General features: G+C 49.3%; 1 protein-coding gene across 4 annotated transcripts in view; it reads left to right on the top strand.

The window, feature by feature from the left end:
* The window catches only part of GAS7 (growth arrest specific 7), a 292,644-nt gene that overhangs the window by 250,030 nt on the left and 15,804 nt on the right, over window positions 1-26,810 (top strand). For all 4 annotated transcript variants that reach the window (XM_054459127.2, XM_054459131.2, XM_054459129.2 and 1 more), the window contains exons 6-10: window positions 6,309-6,398; window positions 9,997-10,112; window positions 13,045-13,119; window positions 19,043-19,121; window positions 26,450-26,578. In XM_054459127.2, the coding sequence (XP_054315102.1) occupies window positions 6,309-6,398; window positions 9,997-10,112; window positions 13,045-13,119; window positions 19,043-19,121; window positions 26,450-26,578 (489 nt within the window). The remainder of the gene's footprint in view (window positions 1-6,308; window positions 6,399-9,996; window positions 10,113-13,044; window positions 13,120-19,042; window positions 19,122-26,449; window positions 26,579-26,810) is intronic.

Raw genomic sequence — 26,810 nt, 5'->3', positions numbered from 1 at the left:
GAGGGAGAAATCCCAAAATGAGAGAGGACAGAGACAGTGGCAGGCACCTCGGGGCTCCATCTGAGGACTGGTATCCTCAAGGAGTGGCAGAAGCAGCAAGGTGATGAGTCTTTAATGAGCCCCCACATTCTACTGCTTTTACTCTTCTGCCCCAACCTGTTTTCTGTTCCTGCATTAGTTTGCTAAGGGTAATGGCTTCCAGCTCCATCCATGTCCCTGCAAAGGACATGATCTTATTCTTTGTTATAGCTGCATAGTATTTCATGTTGTATATGTACCACGTTTCCTTTATCTAGTTATTGTTGATGGGCATTTAAGTTGATTCCATGTTTTTGCTATTGTGAATAGTGCTGCAATGAACATATGCGTACATGTGTCTTTATGTAGAAAGATTTATATTCCTTTGGGTATATACCTAGTAATGGGATTGCTGGGTTGAATGATAGTTCTGTTTTTAGTTCTTTGAAGAATCACCACATTGCTTTCCACATGGTTGAACTAATTTACTCTCCCTCCAACTGTGTATACGTGTTCCCTTTTCTCTCCAACCTCGCCAGCACCTGTTATTTTTTGACTTTTTAATTATAGCCATTCTGATTGGCATGCCATGGTATCTCATTGTGGTTTTGATTTGCCTTTCTTTAATGATTAACGGTGATGAGCATTTTTGCATATGCTTGTTGGCTGCACATATGTCTTCTTTTGAAAAGTGTCTGGGCCGGGTGCGGTGACTCACGCGTGTAATCCCAACACTTTGGGAGGCCAAGGTGGGTGGATCACCTGAAGGTCAGGAGTTCGAGACCAGCCTGACCAACATGGTGAAACCCTGTCTCTACTAAAAATACAAAAATTAGCCAGGCATGGTGGCGGGCACCTGTAATCCCAGCTACTCATGAGGCTGAGGCAGGAGAATCGCTTGAACCCGGGAGGCGGAAGTTGCAGTGAGCTGAGATCATGCCATTGCACTCCAGCCTTGGTGACAAGAGCAAAGCTTTGTCTCAATAAAGAAAAGAAAAAGAAAAGTGTCTGTTCATGTCCTTTGCCCACTTGCCATGTAGGATCTTAAGATCAGGGCTCTGTGGCTTGTTTATCTGTGTGTCTTCCATTGTGGTAGGCACAAGTTCTCCCCCAGGGGCTGCCCCTGTCTCTGCTAAATGGGTCACAAATGCTGGTTCTCAAAGTGTGGTCCCCAGACCTTCAGCATCACTTGAGAGCTCAGACCCCATCCGGAGCTCCTGAAGCAGACAGCAGGGGGGTGGGACACAGCAACCCATGTCCTCTAGGTGACTCCGAGGCATGTTCGTCCTTGACTCTGGGACAAGAAGGGGACTGAGTGGTACTTAGGTGGGTCTCAGTCCTCCTCAGGACTTCCATGGCCTTTTAGGTGGTTGGCTTGGAGCCAGCCAGGATGCATCATTGAAGGGGCTGTCCTTGGTACCGTCTCCCCTTCTGGCTAGCAGGGTCTGTCTGCACAGGCCTCTTGGGGTGCGCAGTGGCATCCTCACTCCGAGGGTAAGTCAACTCAGGAAGATTCTGGGGGAACGAGACTGGCCAAGACCCATTTCTCCTGCCTGCCTGCCCCACGTTTGGCCAAGCCTCTTCCTGACATGGGAAAGCCCTTTCTTTTTTCTTTTTGGGAGAGTTTTGCTCTTGTTGCCCAGGCTGGAATGCAATGGCGCGATCTTGGCTCACTGCAACCTCCACCTCCCAGGTTCAAGCGATTCTCCTGCCTCAGCCTTCCCAAGTAGCTGGGATTATAGGCATGCGCCACCAAGCCTGGCTAATTTTGTATTTTTAATAGAGGTGGGGTTTCTCCATGTGGGTCAGGCTGGTCTCGAACTCCCGACCTCAGGTGGTCCGCCCACCTCGGCCTCCCAAAGTGCTGGGATTACAGGCGTGAGCCACCGCACCTGGCCAGGAAAGTCCTTTCTTTGTGGGGAAATGTTTCCCCAACAAGAGGGCGAGGCCAAGAGCAGTTTGAGTGGGGAAGGACGAGGGAAAGGGGAGAGATGCCCGCAGGGCAGGCCACTCCAGAAGGCATTCAGACCCGCCTCTGAGTACCCACAACTCTGCTCGTTCCATCATTCTTAATGCTCAATTTACTTTAATGTCATAGTTAATTTATCATTAAATTTGATTGAAATTTTCATGGACTGCTTTATTCAGCAAAATAAAGGTGGACTGTGATGACCATGATTTGTTGAAATAAGAATAACTGGAACACAAAATAAGGAATCTGTGCACTTTTGAAATCTGTCCCTTGTTTTCATGATTGCCTGCTTGGCAGTGGGTTGTGGGCGCAGGAAGGAAGGAGACTTGTCTCTGGACACACCTTGGGGACTCGGCCCGAAACCAAGGCTTGGGGAGACAGTTTTCTGATGCTGGCTTCAAGAACTGGCCCTCCCTTCTCTCACTCAGGCTGCTGATGCCTGGGAGAAATCTCCCCAGCCTCAGCTGATCTTCATCTAGCCTTTGTTTTTTTAATCCATCACAGTGCTAATTTTTTTAGAGTTCAGGAAGCTGTGTGCCTTTTTTTTTTTTTTTGAGACACAGTCTCGCCCCGTTGCCCAGGTTGGAGTGCAATGGCGCAATCTCGGCTCACTGCAACCTCCGCCTCCGGGGTTCAAACGATTCTCCTGCCTCAGCCTCTCGAGTAGCTGGGATTACAGGCGCCCACCACCATGCCCGGCTAATTTTTGTATTTTTAGTAGAGACAGGGTTTCACTATGTTGGCCAAGCTGGTCTCCAACTTCTGACCTTGTGATCCGCACACGTGGGCCTCCCAAATTGCTGAGATTACAGGCGTGAGCCACCACACCCTGCCACAAGGTGCCTTTTAAACAACTATCTTGATTTTCCTCACTCATCGTTAGATTCAGATTAAATATTTTTGACAGGATTTTTTTTAACCCAGGCTAAAGTGCAGTGATATAATCATAGCTCACTGCAGCCTCCACCTCCCAGGCTCAAGAGATCCTCCTACTTCAGCCTCCCAAGTAGCTGGGACTACAGGTGTGCGCCACCATGCCTGGCTAGTTTTGTTTTTTATTTTTTGTAGAGACAAGGTTGTGCTATGTTGCCCAGGCTGGTCTCGAACTCCTGAGCTCAAGCGATCCGCCCACCTTGGCCTCCCAAAGTGTTGGGATTACAGATGTGAGCCACCATGCCCTGGCCAGGAATCTTACATGGATAATGTTGTATTCTTAGAAGTTACACATTTTGAAAAGGAGAAGGAGTCTCAGCGCAGTGGCTCATGGCTGTAATCCCAGCACTTTGGGAGGCCAAGGAGGGTGGATCACTTGGGGTCAGGAGTTTGAGACCAGCCTGGCCAGCGTTGTGAAATCCTGTCTCTACTAAAAATACAAAAACTAGCCAGGTGTGGTGGCGTGCACCTGTAATCCCAGCTACTCGAGAGAGGTTCAGACAGGAGAATCACTTGAGCCAGTGAAGCAGAGGTTGCAGTGAGCCGAGATCGTGCCACTGCACTCCAGCCTGGTGACAGAGCAAGATTCCGTCTAAAAAAGAAAGGGAGGGAGGGAGGGGAGGAGGGAAAGAGGGAGGGAAGGAGGGGAGGAAGGGAGGAAGGGAGAAAGGGAGGAAGGGAAGGAGAAAGAGAAGAAGGGATTATCCTTGGCAGAATTTGGTGCAGCCCTGTCATCTCCAGGGTCCTTCCTGCCTCTGATCCTTCTGCTGAGTCGCGTTTCCCTCTAGGGTGGTGGGGACCTCAGCCCTCGCCTTAACCACTTGTAAGGATCCGGGAGGAGGAGGCTCCTTCTTTTGTTGGGGACTTCTCCCCAGACTACGACTGAGGTCTGTGCCCTGGCAGCAGGGGAGGGGTTGTGCACTAGATTTACTTCTAGCCACCCAGCAGCTTCCTGAACCAGAGGTCACAACTGGAGGTCCATGGGCCTGACTTTGCTGGCAGAAGAGTTTTTTGGGCCTACATGGTGTTATTGTTTTTATTATTATTGTTTTTAACCTTGAATTAATTGCCAACACTTAAAAATGGCGACACTTTGCATAAAAAATCCACATTTTCAGCTTCCCTCGAGTCATCACATAGTCCGTCAGCACTGGACTCCTCAGAAGGGCTTGATGACAGTTGGCAAGAGCTGAGCAGGATCTGCCCCTTGAACGCATCTCCACAGACTCTGAGCCCTGCCCAAAGCGGAGGCTGTCCTCCCTCCTATCCCAGCTGCAGTTTCTGTGACGCTGTCCGCCTTCCTGTCCCAGCTGCAGTTTCTGTGACACTTGGGCACCTCACTGGCTTGCACGCCCTGCCTAGCATTGGAGTTTGTGTCCTGGGCCCAAAACCTCAGGGCTGCACCATTTTTTAATGTGTGACATTTTCCACTTCAGCAGGTGCTTGGGCTGCAAGGAGGGGTTGAAGACTTATAAGGCTTAGGTGTTGCTCCCACAGAGGAAGCAAATTAGCCCACGTCCTAGGAGAGGTGGGAATGTGGGGCCTGAAGCTGCCTCCACACAGTGGGAAAAAGCCAGGGAGCATTGCAGATGTGCTCGGGCAGAAAAGTCTGAGACGACCTGAAAATTTCTGTCCTTCACTCTCCTTAGCTAGGGCCAGCCTTACATGTGCAGCCCAGATTTTTTTTTCTTTTTTTTGAGACGGAGTCTCGCTCTGTCACCCAGCCTGGAGTGCAGTGGCGCAATCTCGGCTCACTGCAACCTCCGCCTCCTGGGTTGAAGCGATTCTCCTGCCTCAGCCTCCTGAGTAGCTGGGATCACAGGCACATGCCACCACACCTGGCTGATTTTTGTATTTTTAGTAGAGAAGGGGTTTCACCATGTTGGTCAGGCTGGTCTCGAACTCCTGACCTCATGATCCACCTGCCTCGGCCTCCCAAAGTGCTGGGATTACAGGCATGAACTGCCATGCCCGGCCCCCCAGATTATAATTTTAAGGGGTATTTGTTTGTATGATACACATCATGACATAAAATTTGCAAGGTAATCTCTCACCCCTGACCCTCACCCACACAGTTCCTTTCCTTGGAAGCAAACGATGTTATCAGTTTCCAGAAGTATTCTATACGCAAATAACCAAATGTGTATTATACAGGTGACCCTTGAACAACATGGGGGCTAGGGGTGCCGCCTCCCCACCGACAGTCCAAAATTGACATATAACTTTGGACTCCCCCAGAACTTAACTACTAATAGCCTCTTGTTGAGTGGAAGCTTTACTGACATGAACACATATTTTGCATGTTTATGTGTATTATACACTGTATCTTTACAGTAAAGTAAGCTAGAGAAAATAAAATGTTAAGACAATTGTAAAGAAGAAAAATATAATTACTGTTCTTTATGTGGAAGTGGATCATCCTCAAGGTCTTCATCCTCAACATCTTCACACTGAATGGGTGAAGGAGGAGTAGGAAAAGGAGGGGCTGGTCTTGTCTTCCTTTTTAAAAAGGAACTGTAATACTCTTTGCTTGCTTTGTTTTTTTTTTTTTTTTTAACCTTCACCTAACTATATATCCTGGCACACTTTCCTTATTAAATTTTCTTTTTTTTTTTGAGATGGAGTTTCGCTTGTACAATGGCATGATCTCAGCTCACTGCAAGGCTGGAGAGCAATGGTGCCATCTTGGCTCACTGCAACCTCTGCCTCCCGGGTCCAAGTGGTTCTCCTCCCTCAGCCTCCTGACTAGCTGGGATTACAAGCATGTGCCACCACGCCCAGCTAATTTTGTGTTTTTAGGAGAGACGGGGTTTCTCCATGTTGGTCAGGCTGGTCTCGAACTCTCAACCTCAGGTGATCCACCTGCCTCGGCCTCCCAAAGTGCTGGGATTACAGGCGTGAGCCACTGCGCCCAGATGCTTTCCTAATTAAATTTAAGAACTTTATCACCATGTCCTTTCTGATTTACGTAGATGTCTGTCTCATACTTTGTTTAACCATTCCCCCACTGATGGACATTTGAGTTGTTTTCCAGCCTTTAACGACCATAAATAGCGCTGTCGTGAAAAAGCGTGTATGGACGTAACTGCCCCCATGCAACTGTATCTGTAGGATAGACTCTTGTGCAATCCTGGGTCAAAGGCACCGGATATTGATCCTAGTAAACTGCCATCTAGAGAGGTGGTACTGGTTCACAGCCCCTCTGGGGTGGGGGTGAGCGCCTGTTGCCCCTCATGTGAAACGCTGGCCCCTGGAGCACGGGAAGATCCCTGTGCATGTTCTGTCAATAGGGAGGCTGCTCTAGTGCCATGTCCCCCAAGAGCAAAGCCTTCCTCGCTATTCCAGTCTACAGCAGGGTCATTCTTTCTTGTTCTGTGCCCTACAGATAAACTGTGTGACGTTCCCTCACCCAGACACGATGCCGGAACAGCAGCTGCTGAAACCAACCGAGTGGAGCTACTGCGACTACTTCTGGGTAAGCAGCACCTCAGTTTCCCCCACAGTGTGACCCCGGTGACCGGGAGTGGACACCCAGGATGGATAGGAGGGACCTGGATCTCAAAGTGGAGGGGCCTTTCTCGTTGGAGCGTGAAGGGCTGGTGTTAGATTTTGCATCTGAGACAGGAACTTAGGACCCTTTTGGAGTCCAGCTCATTCCATGAATCTCAGGGATTCAGCAGGACTTCTGTTCACGTTACAGACACTTCAACCAGAATGTAGGTAAGCGGGGGGCCATTTTCTCCGATGCTCAGTGAGGGCAGGAGACTAGAATCTGCCTCAATAAATGAACGTGGGCTGCATACCTGCTTGTCGCTTACGTGAATGACGTTGGACAATTGCTTCACCTACTTGGGCCTCACTGTCCTCATCAGAATTGTGAGGCAGTTGGGCAAAGGATCTTCAGAGAGCTCCAGCTTGGATAATCCTGTAGTTTTAAAACTTTTGCAGATCGCTTAGCGAACAGAGAGTTTTAGTTTTGCAAGATTAAAGAAAGTTTTGCGGGTGGATGGTGGCGATGGTTGCACAACCATGTGAATGTACTTCGTGCCACTGAACTGTATTCTTAAAAATGGCTAAAATGGTCAGTTGCGAGCTAGGTGTATTTTTTTCACAATTCAAGTAAATAAATTTTTAGAAATGCAGAGTCCTGTACCTCAGAATATTCTGGGAATGGTCCTGGGCCATTTGCATGTTAAAGTCATAGTGACTTTCAAAATTAGATCACCCCTTTCTGGAATCAGATAGTGGAGATGGTCGTACAACCCTGTGAATATATTAAAAACCACTAAATTGTACACTTCAAAAAAACAAGTGTCCAAAGGCTCCAAGGAATAGTAAATAAGTAAAAACTTGTTTTCACCACTGTGCAGAATGGATTTCTTGAGACAGAGTCTCACTCTGTCTCACCCAGGCTGGAATGCAGTGGTGTGATCTTTGCTCACTCCAGCCTCCACCTCCCAGGTTCAAGCGACTCTCCTGTCTCAGCCTCCCGGGTAGCTGGGACTACAGGTGTGTGCCACTACACCCAGCTAATTTTTTGTATTTTATTTTATTTTTTTTAGTAGAGACAGGATTTCATCATGTTGGCCAGGCTGGTCTCAAGCTCCTGACCTCAGGTGATCCACCCGCCTTGGCCTCCCAAAGTGCTGGGATTACAGGCGTGAGCCGTCGTGCCCAGCCGGATTATCTACACTTTTTTAGATTTGCTAACCGAATACTAGATAAAAGTGCTTTTCTCTTTCTACAAAATCACTTGTACCTTAGAAGATACACAGAGATCCCTGTTGCCTCCACGTCTCACCAAGGCACAATTTCTGTAGCTCCGGCTATGCTGCATCCAGGGTAGAGATCTGTGCATTGGTTGAGGAAACAGTGTAAAGGGGCTTATCTTTGGCATCAGACAGACCTGGGCAGGTGAGCTCAGAGGTGGGGTAAGCAAGCATCAGAGTGCGCAAGACCTTCTAGGCCCCAGTGAGTGAGTTTTATTCTGTTTGTGGAAGGAGGATGTTAGAAGGTCTTAAGCAGCAATATGATGTGATCTGATTCATAGGCATTGTGCAGGCGGGGGTGGGAAGTTGACGGGTGAGTGGAAGAGACAAGGAAAGATGGTGGTGGCAGCAGAGAGGGAGAGATGTACCTGGGTTTGGAAACATCATCTCTCAAGAGGGGTGCAGTAAATGGAGGGTTCAAGGAGAGAGGGGTTTGAGCCCTGGAAATGGGTATCCTAGTTACTGGAGGTCAGCGTGTGGGGTCTCAAGCCTTGGAAAGCTGGCAGGAATGTCTGATGCCGCCTGCCTCCGGCAGCATCCGGAGGGCGACACTTGTGAGTTCTTATCTTAACTCAAGCTCTCTGGGGACTCTGATACTTAATCTGCAATCCACTTATCCCCCTAACCATCAAGGCCTTTTCCACTAATAGAAATTTCTCTCTCCTGACACAGTCATTAAAGCCTGTTTCTTCTGGCTGGTTTTCCCGAGAGTGCATGGATAACTCAGCCTATCCATCCTAGAAGGGAGGCAGATTTGAGCTCAGTATTTGGGTAATTTTCCTTCTGCTTTTTCATCAAGATGTAGCATTCGTAGAGTGAAGCGCAGCGATCCTCAGTGGACATTGCTTTTAAACTGCAAGAACAGCCTGACTGTGACCCCGTAGGATGGTGATCTCCCTGTCATCAGGGATGTTAGCAGCGTGGCCGGAGGACTTTGAGTTATGGCACCCGAGGGTGCCACACCGGGGGAACTGGGAAGGTGTCCATAAAATCCTTCATGTACTTGATGATGGTAAATGGGGTTCCCTGCAGGCATCAGCAACCCCTTTTCTTTCCCCTCTCCTAAAATGTCTGATCTGGATGGGATCTGAGAGATGCAGCCCACCCCTATTTCAAGGGTGTGGTCTGGGGAGATACTGCCTAGGATTGGACACCCTGCGGCTGAGCAGAGACAAGAACCTGGGTCCTACCAGATGCTGGGACACTGTTCTCACCAATGCACCTCTCTCTCTGGGATATCAAAAACCTGTTCTGAACACCTTCCATTAAGTATCAAAGTGTTTGACCCTGGGTTCCTGATAGGGAAAAGCTGTAAGGAGGAGGACACTTTTAGACATGCCTGGGATGGCCCTGGGAGCTGGTGCTCCAGCAGCCACGGCCGTGCGGGCAGATGTGTGGGTGAATCTCAGGCAGTGGAATGGCAGGGAAGGGGCATTCTGTATGCTTGAAGAAATGCAGGTAAAATAAAATAAATCATTTAATTTTGAAATTTTAAGATTATTTGTTTGCAAAATTAATTGGCTGCTAAGTATTTATTTCCTTGACTTGTCCATCCTCCCCAAGTTTGGACTTTTATTTGAAAGTAACTAATAACAGATACCATTTATTGGGTACATAATATGTGCTCAGCAATCTGCTCAGCTATATACATATGTCATTTACCCTGAAATGACCACATGAAGGTGGGGCTGTTATTTCATCAGTTTTGCAGATGAAAAAGCTTAGGCCTGGAGTGAGTGAAGAACTTGGCCAGGGTCACCCAGCCAGTATTTCAGGGCAGCCTGTCCTGTTCTCTCCTCCAGCCTCCCTTGAATCCACTTTCTCCCTATGATTTACTTTTCTCTCCTGTGATCTTTTATGAATGTGTGGTTAGAGGGTGTCACTGCCCTACCAGTGTAAGAAGTTGGTGGAAGACAGGATGGCTTAAGGCTGGGGGTACCTGCTCCTGAGCTCACACATAGTCCAGCTTGGAGTCAGGATGCCAAGATTCGCCGAGGGCCAAGCCAGGCTCTGCAGCCACCTGGTTGGAAGTCGTAGGCCGTTAGGCATCACAGCCGGCGCTCTTGGACACTTGCCTTTCTTCCTTTCGGTTCCCAGGTTGGGAAAGTTAAGGGGCTTGGATGTGGGGATGAAGCAACTGTAAGAGCCTGAGCATCAGAAAGCGCTGTTGGGAGTGGGGGCACCAGGAGAGAGATCCGAGTTAGGACAGCAGGCACATCTAGGAGCTGTCCTCCCTCTAGGCCATTCTCCCTGGCTCCAGACTCAGACATGCCCTAAACTGTTGTGCTTCTGCTTCCTTTGTAGGCTGATAGGAAGGACCCCCAAGGCAACGGCACTGTGGCTGGGTTTGAACTACTGCTCCAGAAACAGCTGAAGGGCAAACAAATGCAGAAGGAAATGTCAGAATTCATCCGGGAAAGGTGAAGCCTGGGCTCCTCCCAGCCCTGGGGCCTGCTACCGGTGTTCCCCAGGGCCGCGTGGCCAGGGGGCGACAGCACAGGACTCAGTACTGCACACTCAGCATTGGGCTGGTTAGCATCAGGTGGCAAACTCATGGCCCCTGGGACGGATCTGGTCAGCAGATGTGTAGCTTTGGCTGATATAGTGTTTTTAAATATTTAAACCAACACTTAAAAAGATGGGTAGATTTCATATTAAAAGCTGGATATTTAGCACACCTTGAAAGAGCAAAAGCGTTGGCAGGATTTCCTCCGCATCCCTCACGCGACAGTTGGCTGGAGCTGAGTAGCAGCTACTCTTGTAGACGGGCTGTGTGTTCCCATTTTGCCACAGTCTCGACCACTCCGTACTGTCTTCTCCCGCAGACTACTTTACTCCTTTACTTATGTACCTGGCCATGATTTGAAGCACTGCCCTTTACTATAACCAATGCGGGGAATGTTACAGTTCAATTCATCGTTAGCCAAAACCTGTGTCCCAGGGCAGGAGATGTTGAGCCCTCCTCCTACCCCATCCCTGCGTCAGGGATTATAACAGTGTTTTGTCTAAAGAGCTTGGGAACACAGATGAAGAAACAATAAATTTAGCCCAATGGAAATGGAGAAATCTACAAAGAGAAAGAGAAGTTCCTTCTCTATCTCCTTCCTCCTCTCTCTCTGTCTCCAGGTTCTGAGGTTCTGTTCAGCACACACTCACATACCCACACACCTGCACATACCCACCTATCACACATGTGCACACACACACACAAACACACAACTTTCCATCTGGAGTTGGAAATATTTATAGCAAATTGCAATATCTTTTAAAAATATTTCTTTTTTTTTTCTTTTAGACAGAGTCTCGCTCTGTCATCCAGGCTGGAGTGCAGTTGCGCAGTCTTGGCTCGCTGCAACCTCCATCTCTGGGGTTCAAGCGATTCTCCTGTCTCAGCCTCTGGAGTAGCTGGGATTACAGGCGTGTACCACCATGCCCAGCTAATGTTTTTTATTTTTAGTAGAGATGGGGTTTCACCATGTTGGCCAGGCTGGTCTTGAACTCCTGACCTCAGGTAGTCCACCCGCCTCAGCCTCTCAAAGTGCTGGGATTACAGGCATGAGCCACTGCGCCCAACCAAAAATATTTCCTTTTTAATTATAACAGCAATAATCAAGTAATAATGCTTCGGTGTTTTGAAGCACCCCTTTCCCTTAGAGGGCCTATTTTCGTATGAGATCGGATGTGTTCAGGGTGGTATGGGCATAGACAGAGGGCCTATTTTCAATTTGTGTAATCAAATCCTTATTTTATGACCCATTAAACTGGTGGGAAATGGAGAGGTTGCACAGCTCGAGTTTAAGAAAACAATGGTATAAAACAGGCAAATAGGAAAATGGCTGTAAAAGCCAAAGCTTGATGGTTTATATTTCCATAACGTCTTGTTAGCAAATAATTGGAAACTGCCATTTCAGGACATTCCGGGCTTCCTAGAGAAAACGCTTACACCATCCACCTTGGGATCTCGTAGGGAAGGCCCTTTAGTGCCAGGAGAGGTGAGAGCTGAGAGGCTCAGAATTGGGAGCTCGCCCGGCTCGAGGACAGCTGCTGGCTGGTTTGCTGGGATCTTGGTTTCGGGAAGTGGGGCAGAGGTGGAGGTGACGCACGCTTTGGTCCTGGAGGTGAGACACAGGAGGCAGACAGCGTATGCACCTCGTGTGTCTGGTGCGTGAGGTCGGCATTGAGGAGCTGGGAGCGTGGCATGGATAGATCTACTTTCTAGAGATCTCTCTTGACCACAGTCTGGAGGTAAAGGTAGGGGGATGGAGAGGAAGTGACAGAGGCAGATCAGTTGGAATGAGACTCAGGAGGGCCTAGAGACCAGTTGAAGGTGGAGGTGAGGGGAAAGCAGTGCAAGAAGGAACGAGATTGTGAGTCTCCTGATGCCAAGTCATGCAATTATTATTACTCGGAATGCTGCCGCCAGACTTTGTCAGCTGCCCTCTCTCCATCATCGTACCCTTTGGGTGCCAGCTGCTTGAGCGGCTGGGAAGCAAACGCTGTGGTCCCAGCATCTCTGGAGCTTTTCTGTTCACCGCGTGATGGACCAAGGGCTCTCTGAAGCCTGGGCTCTGGCCAGCTCTGGTTGGCATAAGCATAGCTCCTCTGTCTCCCACGGTGGCCTAGAGGACCACTTAGGTGGTGAACAATACCTCTGACAACACGCTTAACATGGACGTGCCAGATAATACAGGACAATCCCTGGGGAGTTGCCTTGCAAATGTGTCAAAGGCCTGCCTGCCGGAAGCTACATCCAAGGCAACTTTCCTCTCCAGGGAAGTAGAATCTACCTGCAGCCCTGGGCACTGCCAGGTTTCCATGGAAGTACTTGTACCCAGCAGGCTTGACAATCAGAGGCATTGGGGGTGTGAGACAGGAGGGAGATGTTCTGTTCTGCTGCTGAGGGCCCGAGGCCACCTGGGAGTTCTGGGGCTGGAAGGGAGAGGGGACAGCACTGGGGATTGCTGGTAGTCCATCACAAGTTGCAGACATCCATTCCTTCCTTCATTCATTTATTCATTCAGGGGTCTTATGTTTCCCGTTCTGTGCTAGGAACTATGTAAACGACAGCTCTCGTCTTCACAGCTCTAGGAGACAGGAGAAAATATCCCACTTTGAAGATGAGGAGATGGAGGAGATGGAGGTCCAGACAGTCTTGTTCATTCATTTATCCAACAAGTATTTATTAAGCACCTACTGCATGTCAAGTGGACAGACAAGAGTCATGTGGTCTCAGAGCTTATGGTCTAGTGGGTTCCTTTCCACGGCTGAGGTGTGCAGGACAGCAGGGCAGCAGGGCAGACCCACGATCTGGCACTGGAGAGCTGATGTGTGTTGGGTTTTCTCTCTTTGCAGGATAAAGATTGAAGAAGACTATGCGAAGAACTTAGCTAAGCTCTCTCAGAACTCTTTGGCTTCACAGGAGGAAGGGTGAGTGGGTAGGAGAGAGGTTGGAGTGGGGAGGATGGGGGTCACTGAGGAAGGGGGATCCGCCACTCATCACTGATCACTGGCATGGCCCCACTTTGGATGGGGAGCTCTCCATAGGCCTGGCTGAAGGTGGGCACTCATGGCTCAGGTAGGTGCTCATAACTTAGGTGTATGCCCGTGGCCCAAGCTGGGCAGCCATGACTCAAGGTGTGGGTGTCCACACTCAAGAGGGCACTTCCAGCCGGGCGGGTGGCTCACACCCATTATCCCAGCACTTTGGGAGGCTGAGGCGGGTGGATCACAAGGTCAGGAGTTCGAGACCAGCCTGGCCCACATAGTGAAACCCCATCTCTACTAAAAATACAAGAATTAGCCGGACGTGGTAACGAGTGCCTGTAGTCCCAGCTACTTGGGAGGCTGAGGCAGGAGAATGCCGTAAACCCAGGAGGCGGAGCTTGCAGTGAGCCGAGATCAGGCCATTGCACTCCAGCATGGGCGACAGAGCGAGACTCCGTCTCAAAAAAAAAAAAAAAAAAAAAAAAAAAAGGCACTTCCACATTGTCTTCTCTTTAGTGACCAAGAGCCACATTCCAGATGTTGGAGTATGTCAGAATCCCCTCTGGTCTGACCCCTGGTTGCTGGGCAGCAGCCTCTAGATGCCCACGCCAGCTCCCCTTTCTCTAGGGGCAGGCTGGGAGGAAGCTGGGTGTGAGAGGGTATTTGTACCTGACCGCTTTGTCTGGAGCTCTCTCCTGTGGGCTTGAGGCATAGGCTCCCTTCCCATTAATGCTGTGACTGTCCAGACCTCCTTGAGTGGGACCTGGGCTGGGAGAAGCTTAACCCAACCCTTCCAGCCACAGAAGGACTCCTAGTGGGTAAAAAAGTCTCAGCCCTTATGCACCCCTAGGGGAAATGGAATATGGTGCTGCCGCTGTGGAAAACAATCTGGTTGTTCCTCAAAAAGCTAAACATAGAATTACCATATGACCCAGCAATTCCATTCCTAGGTTTATACTCAAAAGAATTGAGTACAGGCACTCAAGCTAATACATGTGTACAGAGCAGCAATATTCATAATAGCCAAAAGGTGGAAACAACCCACATTCCACCAAGGGATGACTGGATAAACAAATGGTGGTGTATGCACAATGGATATCCATGGATAGACGATGGAATATTATTCAGCCATGAAAAGGAATGGAACACTAATACATGCTCCTGTGTGGATGAGCCTCAAAAACAATCTGCTAAGTTACAGAAACCAGGCACAAAAGGTCTCATAGTGTGTGATTCCATTTATGTAAAATGCCCAGAACAGGCAAACCCATGGAAACAGAAAGTGGATTGTCATTTGCCAGGGGCTGGGGGAGGAGGGGAATGGGTTGTGACTGCTTAGGGGGTACCAGGTTTCCTTCTGGGGTGTGTATTCATCTGCTTGGGCTGCCACAACAAGATGTCCCAGACTGGGTGGCTGAAACTACAGACATTTATTTTCTCGTGGCTCTGGAGGCTGGGAAGTCCAAGATCAAGGTGCCAGCAGGGTTGGTGCCTGGTAAGGACTCTCCCATTGGGTTGCAGATGGCCGCCTTCTGATTGTTCATGCAGCCTTTCCTTGATGTATGCTCAGAGAGAGAGAGAGAGAGAGAGAGCTCTGTGATGTCTATTTTTTTTTTTTTTTTTTTTGAGACAGAGTCTCGCTCTGTCGCCCAGACTGGAGTAGCCTGATCTCAGCTCACTGCAACCTCCACCTCCCAGTAGCTGGGACTACAGGCATGTGCCACCATACCTGGCTAATTTTTTGTATTTTTAGTAGAGACGGGGTTTCACCATGTTGGTCAGGCTTGTCTAGAACCCCTGACCTCAAGCAGTCCACCCTCCTCGGCCTCCCAAAGTGCTGGAATTGCAGGCGTGAGCCACCGCGCCCGGCCGATGCCTATTTTTATAAGGACCCTAATCCTATCAGATCAGGGCTGCACCCTTATGACCTCATTTAACCTTAATTACTTCCTTAAAGGCCCCATTGCCAAATGCAGCCACATTGTGGGTTAGGGTTTTAACGTAAGAATTTTGGCAGGACATAAACCTTTAGTCCATACTAGCATGACAAAAATGCTTTGAAACTAGATAGAGGTGGTAGTTGCACTCACAAAACAGGCGTTTGATTTGGTCTGGTCCTAAATGCGCCTGGATCGATCACTTTTAAACGGTTAATTTTATGTTATATGAATTTGACCTCAGTAAAAAAAAAAAAAACACAAACACAAAGACTCTCAGGAGGTTAGAGCTGAAAAGGTCCCCAGAGGTCCTCACTGTTCTGACCTCCCTCTGGTGCTGGTCTGTGTTTGAATTCCTCCTCCAAGGGGGAGTGAACCCCCGAGGAAGGAAGACGTTCTGTTGTGGGATGGTTGTGGTTGTCAGCGAGCCGTGATGTTAAGCCAGTCCAAATCTGCCTTCATGGCTTGAAATCCTTCAGGGGACTGAGATTTTGCCAACCCAAATGTGGCTTTGATTAAGCCCTCCACATGGGTTGGCTGTGCAGCCAGGCGGCCTCCTTTGAATGGTTCTCACCCTCCCCGCCAGCCACAGACCACAGGGCAGCCCAGCAAGACCAGCGTCCCTTCCACAGATGTAAATGAGGTTAGTTCATTCCTGGCCTCCTTGTGCTGTGTGCACGGGGCCTGAGATAGGGGTAGGAAGGGGGCACATAAAGAAGCAGCTCTTGCTGCCTGGCAAGGGGCTTTCCTAAGTATCCCCATGCCCTGCAACCACTGTGCCACTCTGGAGTCTTCCGGCTTCCATCTCTCCAGCCTGGGCTGCTGCCAAGGACACTGTGTCCTGGCCAACATGCACAGCATATGCTCCTCACCCGAGCAGTCCAGCTCCATAAGTCAGGCCCACACTACCATACTGTACACACATGCCCGGGCAAACACAGAGACAAACACAACACAAGCTCACATACATGCATCAGGGCCATTGCCCCGTAGGTGTACACATTACTCCTCGCCCTGCATGCACACACAGCAGCCCTATGCACACACTCCTGCAGCAGGCACTGGAACATGAACACAGGAGCCCCCTACATACAACGTGCAAAGACACTGATTTACATTTACACACAGCTTTGGACATTTAACCCCATCTCCTTGAAGACTTTCAAAGCAAAGCAAGAGTCTAGAAATTTGGAGCAGTTGAGGAAGATGCTGCTCAGGGAGGCTGGAGAGGCTTTTGTAATTCAACTTCTGTGTCCAAATTAGATTTCACAGGACATGTGCACATTGGTAAATAAACAGAATTTGGTAGTTTATTCTGCCTTTAGTTTTTCTCTCCTGTGTGGAAAGGAAATGGGATTTTGGTTTTCCTGGTTGGCAGTCATGAAAACAACATGCATTTTAATTTGGTGTACCTCAAACTGTATGTTGGAACAGAGATGCACCGCAGGTTTTGTTTTGTTTTTCATTAACTGTTTATCAGATGAAAAAATCTCTTTTCAAATGAGAGAATTTGTAAGTAGCTTTTTAATAAATAGTGATGTGATTCCAAAGAGCCTGGAATATTGGAGAGCAGGGAGGCATTCACCAAGGATGCACTGGCTCAGAGGGACCCATCTGAATGTCTGGAGACATGTCCTCCCACTTAGCAGTGCCTGGCCTGGAGGTAGAGCTGAGGACGTTGCGTTGGGTGGGGGAAAACCATGGTTCTTCCTTTCCTCCCAGTTGCCCAGAGATGACGTTCTCAGGCCACCACGGCTGTCCCTGGGCCATTTACCCGCCATGTGCTCTGCTGACAGTAGACTGACAGCTCTGTGGAAAGATGCATGTGTTCATACAAAGTCTGGGCACCGCCTGGGGCCTTTTTGGCTCTGTGACTCTTGTTCATACCTCCCACAGGCTACTGTGTGTGGCTCAGCTGCAGGGGCAAACCCCTCTCACCTCCCTTTAATCCAGTTCCCACTCCTCCCAGGACAACCTTGGTATGCTTCGAATAGTGTTGGCTTTCACCCTAGAGCTAGGAGGCATCTTGAGATAATTTGTGTGTATGGTGTGAGGTAGGGCCAAGATTCCTTTTCCTCCTATGGATGTACGGTTGTCTCTGCACCATTTGTTAAAAAGATCATCTGTTTCCCCCATGGAAACACCTTAACCTCTTTGCTGCAGTCAATCAGCACTAGCTGTGTGACTCTGTGTTCCATTCTGCTGATCTGTGTAACTGCCAGGACTACTCCCACCACCCCGGACCTCCTACCCACCTGTTGAATCAAGTGGGGCACCCAAGCCACCCAGAGGGTGTGGAGTGCCCCAGCACAGCTTCCTGGATCTCAGGCCCTTCAGGCAGAGACAATTGTCAACAGCTTGGATTGCCCCGTTTCATACTCCAGTGCTTCTCTGGTGGCTTCCCCTGCCAGGATCACTGAGGGGACCTTTCTTTGCTGCTAGACTCCTAGATAAAATCAGGCAGTCATTTCCCATAAACACCCACCTTGGCCTGAGCCAGCGCCACCACCACACAGGCCTGGCCAGCCATCAGAGGGATCTGCTGTGCACTGTTGGGCAATTCTCCGCTGCTGGCTGCTGTGCTCCAGACCCAGAAGCCTCACCACATGCTGTCTTTTAATCAGCTTTTGCCACTCGACTTTAATGAATTCTCTGGGGGAAGTGGCTTTTGGATGATATTAAGTCAACGGAACATTCAGCCTGGATTTACTGGCTGTGTTGAAGAGGCTGGGAGCAAGAAAGCAAGGGTATCACTTGGAAGGGTCATGCGGTTAAAGAGCTCCAAATCATAGAGAAAGTAGCCTGGGGCCTGCATTGGCAAGTCTTAGGGACTTCAGGAGATCTCTTCTACATGAAGCCTCTCCTTGGAGTGGAGAGGTGATGCCGCTAAGAGGACTTGGCCCTTCTCTAGTAAGCTGTGGGCAGCATCAGGGCTCACAGCTAGAGAAGCAGTGCTAGAGGAGACCGTGCTTCCTAGGATGGCAGTGGGAGCCTTCTCTGCCCTGTGGCTGCATCTAAGTCACTAGACCCACACAGTCCATCTTCGCCCCTCCTGGAAGCCAAACAGCTGGGTTTTTCCCATGAGCAGCGCTGTGTGGTACCTTCTGTTTGAAAAGAGCTTCTCCGGCTGGGCATGGTGGCTTATGCCTATAATCCCAGCACTTTGGGAGGCCGAGGTAACCCCTCCGTGCAGCCGCTCTCAGTTGGTCAGGAGTTCGAGACCAGCCTGGCCAACATGGCAAAACCCTGTCTCTACTAAAAATAGAAAAATTAGCCAGATGTGGTGGTGCATGCCTGTAATCCCAGCTACTCGGGAGGCTGAGGCAGGAGAATCGCTTGAACCCAGGAGGCAGAGGTTGCAGTGAGCCAAGATCGCGCCATTGCACTCCAGCCTAGGCGACAGAGCAAGACTCTGTCTCAAGGAACAAACTAATAAACAAATGAAAAGAGCTTCTCCCTGGAATAGAACCTGTTTTCCTTCCTTGATTTATTAGCACATGCTTACACCCCCGTCAGCAAACCAGGGAGGAGTGATGTGAAAGCTCTGGGGACAGTGATGGCCCAGGGGTCAAGGCCCTCACTGCAGCTGAGGCTTTGGAATGTCTCCACACCTGCTTCCTGCACCTCCCTGGGTCCTTGTGAGCCTCTGGATTTCTAGGAATCCCCCCACGCCCGCCTACCTCTCGGCTGTGTGCCACAATCTGTTCCCTTAGCTCCAGAGGTAAGGTGAGCTCACTTGGACCTTGGTGGCTTATCTGACCCTGTGAGTTGAATCGTGATGCTCATGTCTTTTTTCTGCCTGGCCTCTGCCTCATCCGCGTCCACATTCTCAGCGTCATATACCTCCCTGAGACCTGGGGTGGAGCCCCACCATCCTACCTCAGGAAGGGCTTTGGCTTCTGACCTGAGTCTCATGGTCTGTGTTGCAGCTCCTTGGGAGAGGCGTGGGCTCAGGTGAAGAAGAGCCTGGCGGACGAAGCAGAAGTTCACCTCAAGTTCTCTGCCAAGGTAACCCCTCCCTGCAGCCGCTCTCAGTTGGTCTTACACACTGGGGTACTGAAAAATAGTTAACAACTGTCTCTCCAGTTTGCCCTGTTTGCCATTTTCCCTGGTGTAAACTTCAGGCTATCAACATGAAGTCACGGAATACGGAGTTGGGAAGAGTTGCCCAGTGGCTCACCATGAGGTGGTGCATTTTTGTACAGATACAGTAGCACAAATAACCATCAATATCCACCAAGAGCATGGAAAATAGTAAAGTGTAGTTAGGAGGTGGTAAGTGCTGGGTATATTGCCTTTGTTTTTTATTTCTTGTTATTTTTAAAAAGACAAGGTCTCACTCTGTTGCCCAGGCTGGAGTACAGTGGCATGATCATAGCTCACTGCAGCCTCAGCCTCCTGGGCTCAAACGATCCTCCCACCTCAGCCTCCCAAGTAGCTGGGACAACAGGTGTATGCAACCACACCTGGGTAATTTTTTATTTCTTTATAGAGATGGGATATCGCTATTTTCCTCAGGCTGGTCTCGAACTCCTGGCTTCAAGCAGTCTTCCTGCCTCTACCTCCCAAAATGCTGGGATCACAGACCTGAGACACTATACCTGGCCTATTACCTTTGTTTTTAATATAATTTATTCAATTATAAGTTTATATCATTTCCCTTTTTGATAATGGCTGTGTTTAACAACCAGCAAACAGAATTCCTGAAAATTTAACATTCAGCTCTTGGGAGCCATTGGGAGCAGGGCTTAGCACACCCCCCCAGTTTCTCAGGGCAGCCCCTGAGTGATGAAGCCCTGCTTTCTTTTTGCCTGGCTTTCAAAGGGATGGAGTAGCATGTCCTGTCTCTTCCTAGTGTCAGGAAATACTAGCTTATGCCAAAGGGAGAATTTTTTTTTTTAATTTGTGGTTGTTGCAAAAGTTCAGACCAAGTAAAGGGTCCTTCTTTCTTTCTTTCTTTCTTTTTTTTTTTTTTTAGAGACAGAGTCTTGCTCTGTCGCCCAGGCTGGAGTGCAGTGGTGCGATCTCAGCTCACTGCAACCTCCACCTCCTGGGTTCAAGCAATTCTCCTGCCTCAGCCTCCCGAGTTGCTGGGATTACAGGCGCCCGCCACCATGCCTGGCTAATTTTTTGTGTTTTTAGTAGAGATGGGGTTTCACCATGTTGGCCAGGCTGGTCTTGAACTCCTGACCTCGTGATCCGCCCGCCTTCGCCTCCCAAAGTACTAGGATTATAGGCGTGAGCCACCACGTCCAACCATAAAGGGTCCCTCTTTCATTTAGTTCTGAAGATACTAGCACCAGGACTTGAGGGCAGGGTGTTTCTGTCCCATTCCTATCCTCAGGGCTCAGGATGGTGCCTTGCATGTAGTAGATGCTTAATAAATATTTTCTTATTGAGTCGTGAATGAACAGAGCCCTCTGACTATCTCTGCCCCACCCCCAGTCTTTTCAGGTCTCCTTTCTCTCAAGATTTCTTCATGTTTCCAAATGACTCTCCCTTCCCCACTCCCTGACACATACCTCTAGGTTTTCTCTCCAACTCTCAGCTAATTTTTAGATGAAAAATAAACTAAATCTCTCAGTGAAATAATCCACTCTAAAGTGTACATGATTGGTGGGGCTACCCACTAACAGGCTTGCCTTTTAAAGAAACAGGGGCCAGGCATGGTGGCTCACGCCTGTAATCCCAGCACTTTGGGAGGCTGAGTTGAGTGGATCATGACGTCACGAGATCGAGACCATCCTGGCCAACATGGTGAAACTCCATCTCTACTAAAAATACAAAAATGATCTGGGCTTGGTGGCGCATGCCTGTAGTCCCAGCTACTCGGGAGGCTGAGGCAGGAGAATCTCTTGAACCCTGGAGGCAGAAGTTGCAGTGAGCCGAGTTCACGCCACTGCACTCCAGCCTGGCAACAGAGTGAGACTCCGTCTCAAAAAAAAAAAAAGGTAGGGGGGACCTTTCAGAGTGCACCATCCCAGTGACCCTGGCCTCCTCTCTCTTCCCTCTGCCCTCCCACCATCACTAGTCAGACACAGCAGGGTAAAGTGCCTAAACTCTGAGTCTCCCTTCTTTAACACATCCTTGATCATTTGAAGGTAGCATCCCTCAAAGATGGTTGCTCCTACCTGGGACTTCCACGTTGAGCACTCACTGGTCCTGTGTCTCTCCTAGTGCCATTCCCACTGCAATTGCAATCCCTGCTTTGGGATCCCATACGATGTACCCCGTGGTGGTACTCAGCACACAGAAGGCAGAATGAATGACTCAGGTGACTGAAACACATGAAAGGACTTTCTAAAGAGCTGAGTGGGAAGAGGGAACAGAGCTGCTACAGCTCCCCATGGCTTAGTGTGCCCCAAGATTGAGTTGACACCCAGATGTGAGGGAGAATTCCCAGCCAGTGAAGGCATGCTAACTAACCTCATTACACCAAGCGCTTCAGTAGAAAATTGCTACTCAAGTCCTGGCAGAGAAGGGAACTCCATGAATGGGTCTTTTTCCTGCATTGCATCCGAAACAGCAAGTTACTTTTCAGCTGCAGATCATGAGTAGCTTTCCCCCCAAGGCCTCCCTTCTCCTGTCAGAGCCCCCAGCAGCTCCATTCTCTGCTGTGGTGGAAACTTCCAATGACTGGCAAGATGCCTGAGCGTGCTGTCATTGTGATGGGGTGGGGCTGGGAGCCAGAGCTGTGAGCTTTGGAAAGGTCACCTGCTGGGTCCCCGGGAATCTTGGTGGCATTTATTTCCCCATCAGTAGGACCCCTGATTCTTGATTGTTTAGAGTACTCAACAGGTGGCAAAACGCTCTCTGACGTGGTAGTGGTGACATAAGTGGTGTGGATGGCTGTGTGCAGGATATAACTCATTGTTGTCAACCACCACACGGGATAGCATCCCCATTTCACAGTGAGAAGAGGTGGGGTGAGACCACAGCCCATGGTCACACAGCCAGGTGGGTTCAGTCACAGAGGAAGCAAAGCAAAGGACTGAGCAAATGGGAGACTTGGTCTCCAGAGCTTTTCTTCCAGCAACACCCCCTCTTTGGCAGACCAATGGCATTGAAAACACAGCCTCTTCTTGAGCCTCTGCTTTTCCAGGGGTTGCAAATGGGCTGCTGCAGACTGGCCCTGGACAACCACATGCTCAGAACATTTTAAGTTAGTGTTCAGGACACAGGGTGGACCTCACCAGTCAGCTGACGGGAAGCTCGTGAAGACCCGTCATGCAAAACAGACTTTGCCACGAGAGGCTCTCGGCTGCTTCCAGCCTGTCGGTCAGTGTTGGTGGCCTCAAGCGGTCATCGCAGCAGCCTAGTGGTTTTTTGGAGATTCCTTGAGAAGAAAGTGGCTCCAAGGATGTATTTGACTGCCATGAATAATATAGCTCCATATGCCGAAAACCCTTTTTAACGTCTGCTCCAAAAGACTTATTGAAATTCTGCTCCGAATCCTGTGTGTCAGGGGTAAAAGCTCTTTAAGAAATGCACTTTTGTTGCAGCAATTTTTCTGTTTTTTCTGGTCCACTAGCTCAACCCATTGCTAATAGCAACAGATTGCTAAAGAAATGAGAGTGCTGTATACAAAGAAAGTTATACCTGGCTCCTGCTGAAGAAGGGAGAAGAGCAGAATTCCTTCTGCTGGTAGAAAATCTCATGCGGTAGAGGCTGTGCGTTCCATCAGAAGATTTAGGGGACAGGAGTGAGGAGACATGAGTTGTATCTCAGTACTGTCACTACCAAGCTCTGTGACCTTGAGCAAGTCACTTAGCTCCCCTGGGGTTTCATTTCTTCACATATGAAATGAAGAATTCAGACCAGATCAGTCTCTTTACACTTATCTGACAGTGACTTACAATGGTGCATTTTACATGAGTATTCAGAACACGTCTATAGGTATCCACTCCGGTATCTGCACACAGACAGTCACACACATCTGTAGCTGAAACAAATGTTTCATAAAACAGTATTTATCCTCCTACTTAAAATGTACTCTGGTATTTTCTGTTCAAGTCTGGTCTGTTCTCACCAAAAAGCTGGTCCTGGCCCATTAAATCGATTTCACAACTCTTGGCCGCACACTGTCTGAAAAATATCAGACTAGACAGTGTCTGAAATTCCTACCAACCTGGAATTTCTCTTATTCTCTTCTGATGTGTGAGATGAAAAGGAAGCAAAGAGAGTGAGAGTTTTGGAAAGAAAAACTGATGGGCCCATGACAGGCCGGCCTGAGTTTGCAAGGGCACTTTCAGGAAGGACTTCTGACTCCTGGTTCAACAGAGACGCTTAAAAGTTAAGAATGAGTACTAAAGATACCAGGCTAACCATTTTAAAGGAAAAAAAAAATTAGGTCTTTAAAAAGTACTTAATATCGGCTGGGCGCAGTGGCTCACGCCTGTAATCGCAGCACTTTGGGAGGCCAAGGCAGGCGGATCACGAGGTCAGGAAATCAAGACCATCCTGGCTAACATGGTGAAACCCCGTCTCTACTAAAAATACAAAAAAAAAATTAGCCGGGTGTGGTGGTGGGTGCCTGTAATCCCATCTACTTGGGAGACTGAGGCAGGAGAACGGCTTGAACCCGGGAGGTGGAGCTTGCAGTGAGCCGAGATTGCGCCATTGCATTCCAGCCTGGGTGACAGAGACTCCGTCTCAAAAAATAAAAATAAAAAAATACTTGATGTCTGTAGAGAGACAGAGATGCCAGGCATCCTCATCTGTGGAATCAAATCACTTGTGATAGTTAGCAGCATCACGTTTCCAGAATGTCATTTGAATTTGGGGAAAGCTTCCTGGTATATTGGCAGGTTCATGGGCTTTTCCCCAGACTGCAGAACCTGGGGCTGGGATCCAGGAAACCTTAATGTTGAAAACTCTTCTGGGTCATTCCTGGGCATATTAAAGCCTGAAAGTCACTTGCTTTCCACGTCCTTAGAAAGAGACCCCAGAGTTTCTGAGTCAGCAGGCTGAGCTAACTCTCCCAGATTCCCGGAGTCGTACAGCTCCTCCTATTCAGCAAATGCCAAACCTATATACATGGGAAAGGGGTTTATTTATTCTCATAAGCTCTCAAGATTTTTGTAGCATCTTGCAAACTGCCACCAGATGGGGATGTTTTCCTATACAGGGAAGGTTTCAGGGGCTCAAAAAAAATAATAGGACATATTTACAACTAACATGAGGAGGAGAGAGGGGTGTTTGGATGGCCAGTTCTCTGTTAGTCTGTGAAGGTCATCCAGCGACAAAGCTGTCTTCTTGTCACCCAGGGGATTGAGCTCTGAAGAGTTTGTCATTCTCTCTACAAATACAGAAGGGGCGCCTGCCCAGCACCAGCCCAGGTCAGACACTGGGCACAGCAGTGCTCAACCCAGATGGGGCCCCTGCCCGCTTGGAGCTCCCGGCCCCGTGTAAGTCAGTTGCTTAGAACAGGGACACCTAAGTCCTGGTTGTATCCAGAGAAAGATACTTTACAGCAAAAACCTGGCAAGAGGGGGAGGAGGGAAGCCACAGAACCCTCGTTGGGATATCATCTGTCCAGGGAAGTTGAGCTGTGCTCCCTAGAGACACTTCTGAGACAGGTGGAGGCGGATTTGCGGTGGTGGGGTGGGCATAGGTTGAAGAGAGTTGCCTGATTCCAGGCAGTGGGGTGGGAGGGGTTCACAGGGCTAGGGTGCCACCTGGCGTTGACCACAGCAGGTCCCGTTGATCTGTTTTCTTATAAATGTTATGGGCTGGGCGCGGTGGCTCACGCCTGTAATCCCAGCACTTTGGGAGGCTGAGGTGGGCGGATCACGAGGTCAGGAGATCGAGACCATCCTGGCTAACACGGTGAAACCCCATCTCTACTAAAAATACAAAAAAAAAAAAAAAAAAAATTAGCCGGGCCTGGTGGCGGGCGCCTGTAGTCCCAGCTACTCGGGAGGCTGAGACAGGAGAATGGCGTGAACCCAGAAGGCGGAGCTTGCAGTGAGCCGAGATCACGCCACTGCACTCCAGCCTGGGCGACAGAGCGAGACTCCGTCTCTAAATAAATAAATAAAAATAAATAAGTGTTATGCTCACAAACAGAACAAATTTTAAGGAAAAGTTCTTTCAAAGGGGGGGTGGGGTGGGAAAGAAGGAAGGAACAAAAGAGAAGAAAAAAGCTTAAAACCCTGATGCCACCCAGCTCTTCTGATAGCACAAACCCTTTTCTCTGGCCCCTGGGATACAGGGCGGTTCCCTTTGGTGCTCCAGGCAGCCCAGCAAGCTGAGAATGTCTCCATGAGCGCAGTGCCGGAGAGTTGCCCTTGTGAGTTTCTAGCAGGCCTCGAGCAGTTCCCACCATCAGTTCCTCGAGGTCTGGACCCTGTCTAGCTCACCTTTGTATTCTCAGCACCTGCCATGGAGTAGATGTTCGATAAATAGGACTGACCTGAGACCATCTAATTGAATGGCATTCATTCGACTGTTCTTTACTGAAGCCTCATACCCCAGTCACTGTGCTAAGTGCTTGGAGACACAGACGCTGATGTGGTTTCTGTCCCCAGAAAGCTCTCAGTTTGGAAAATAAGGGAGAGAGAGACAAGAACAAAGTCGTGCAAGAAGCTGTGGGATAAAATAAGTGTGTGAGGTCATTGATTATTATTATTCTTCTTCTTCTTTTTTTTTGAGACCGAGTCTCACTCTGTCACCCAGGCTGAAGTGCAGTGGCACAATCTCGGCTCACTGCAACCTCCCAGGTTCAAGTGATTCTCCTGCCTCAGCCTCCCGAGTAGCTGGGATTACAGGTGCCTGCCACCACGCCCAGCTAATTTGCGTGTGTGTGTGTGTATGTAGTAGAGATGGAGTTTCACCATGTTGGCCAGGCTGGTCTCGAGCTCCTGACCGCAGGTGATCCACCTGCCTTGGCCTCCCAAAGTGCTGGGATTACAGGCATGAGCCACTGTGCCTGGCCCATTGATTATTAACTTGATTTAGCCATTCCACAATATATACATATTTCAAAACAGCATATTATAAACCATAAATAGACAGTAAAAAATTCTAAAAATTTAAAAGCTGCAGAAGCTCAGAAAAAAGTAGTTAACAGATAGGGAAATCAGAAGGCTCTAGTTGCTAACCACTTATCCTGTAGACATTTGTGCTGGGGCCTCCTGAGCTAAGGTGACCTGTGTCAGCTGAGACCTGATAGGCAGCCACGTGTCGGGATGTCTCTCACCTTCCTGCCAGGTCGCTGCCCCAGACTCATCCTCACCTGCCTGGGGAAGTAGGGGTACCCCTCCCATCCCTCCTCCCTGCACTGGCTTACAGCTGATGCCCTGGGTCCTGAGTGTTCATCTCCACTCTCCCAACAGCTTCACAGTGAGGTGGAGAAGCCCCTGATGAACTTCCGTGAGAACTTCAAGAAAGACATGAAGAAGTGCGACCACCACATTGCCGACCTTCGCAAGCAGCTCGCCAGCCGCTATGCCTCGGTGGAAAAGGTGAGAGGCCCAGGACGCTGGGCCGGGGCAGGCGCGTCGGGAGCTGCCTGGAAGAGCGGGGGACTGGGAAGCCAGCAGTGGCTCCATACACCAGGGCTGAGTCTTTGTTCTCAGGTAGGGGAACAGGGGGATGTCCAAGCCTTGTGCCCATGCCTGAGCACCCCACCCATCCAAGGGCAGATAGGAGCTGCCTCCCTGTGGTGCTCGAATGACCACCCAGAGGGCCAGGGGT

This window comes from Pongo pygmaeus, chromosome 19 (assembly GCF_028885625.2).
Source record: "Pongo pygmaeus isolate AG05252 chromosome 19, NHGRI_mPonPyg2-v2.0_pri, whole genome shotgun sequence".
NCBI classification, from domain to species: domain Eukaryota; kingdom Metazoa; phylum Chordata; class Mammalia; order Primates; family Hominidae; genus Pongo; species Pongo pygmaeus.
The sequence above is the reverse complement of the archived record's forward strand: the minus strand, read 5'-3'. Positions and strand labels throughout refer to the sequence as shown.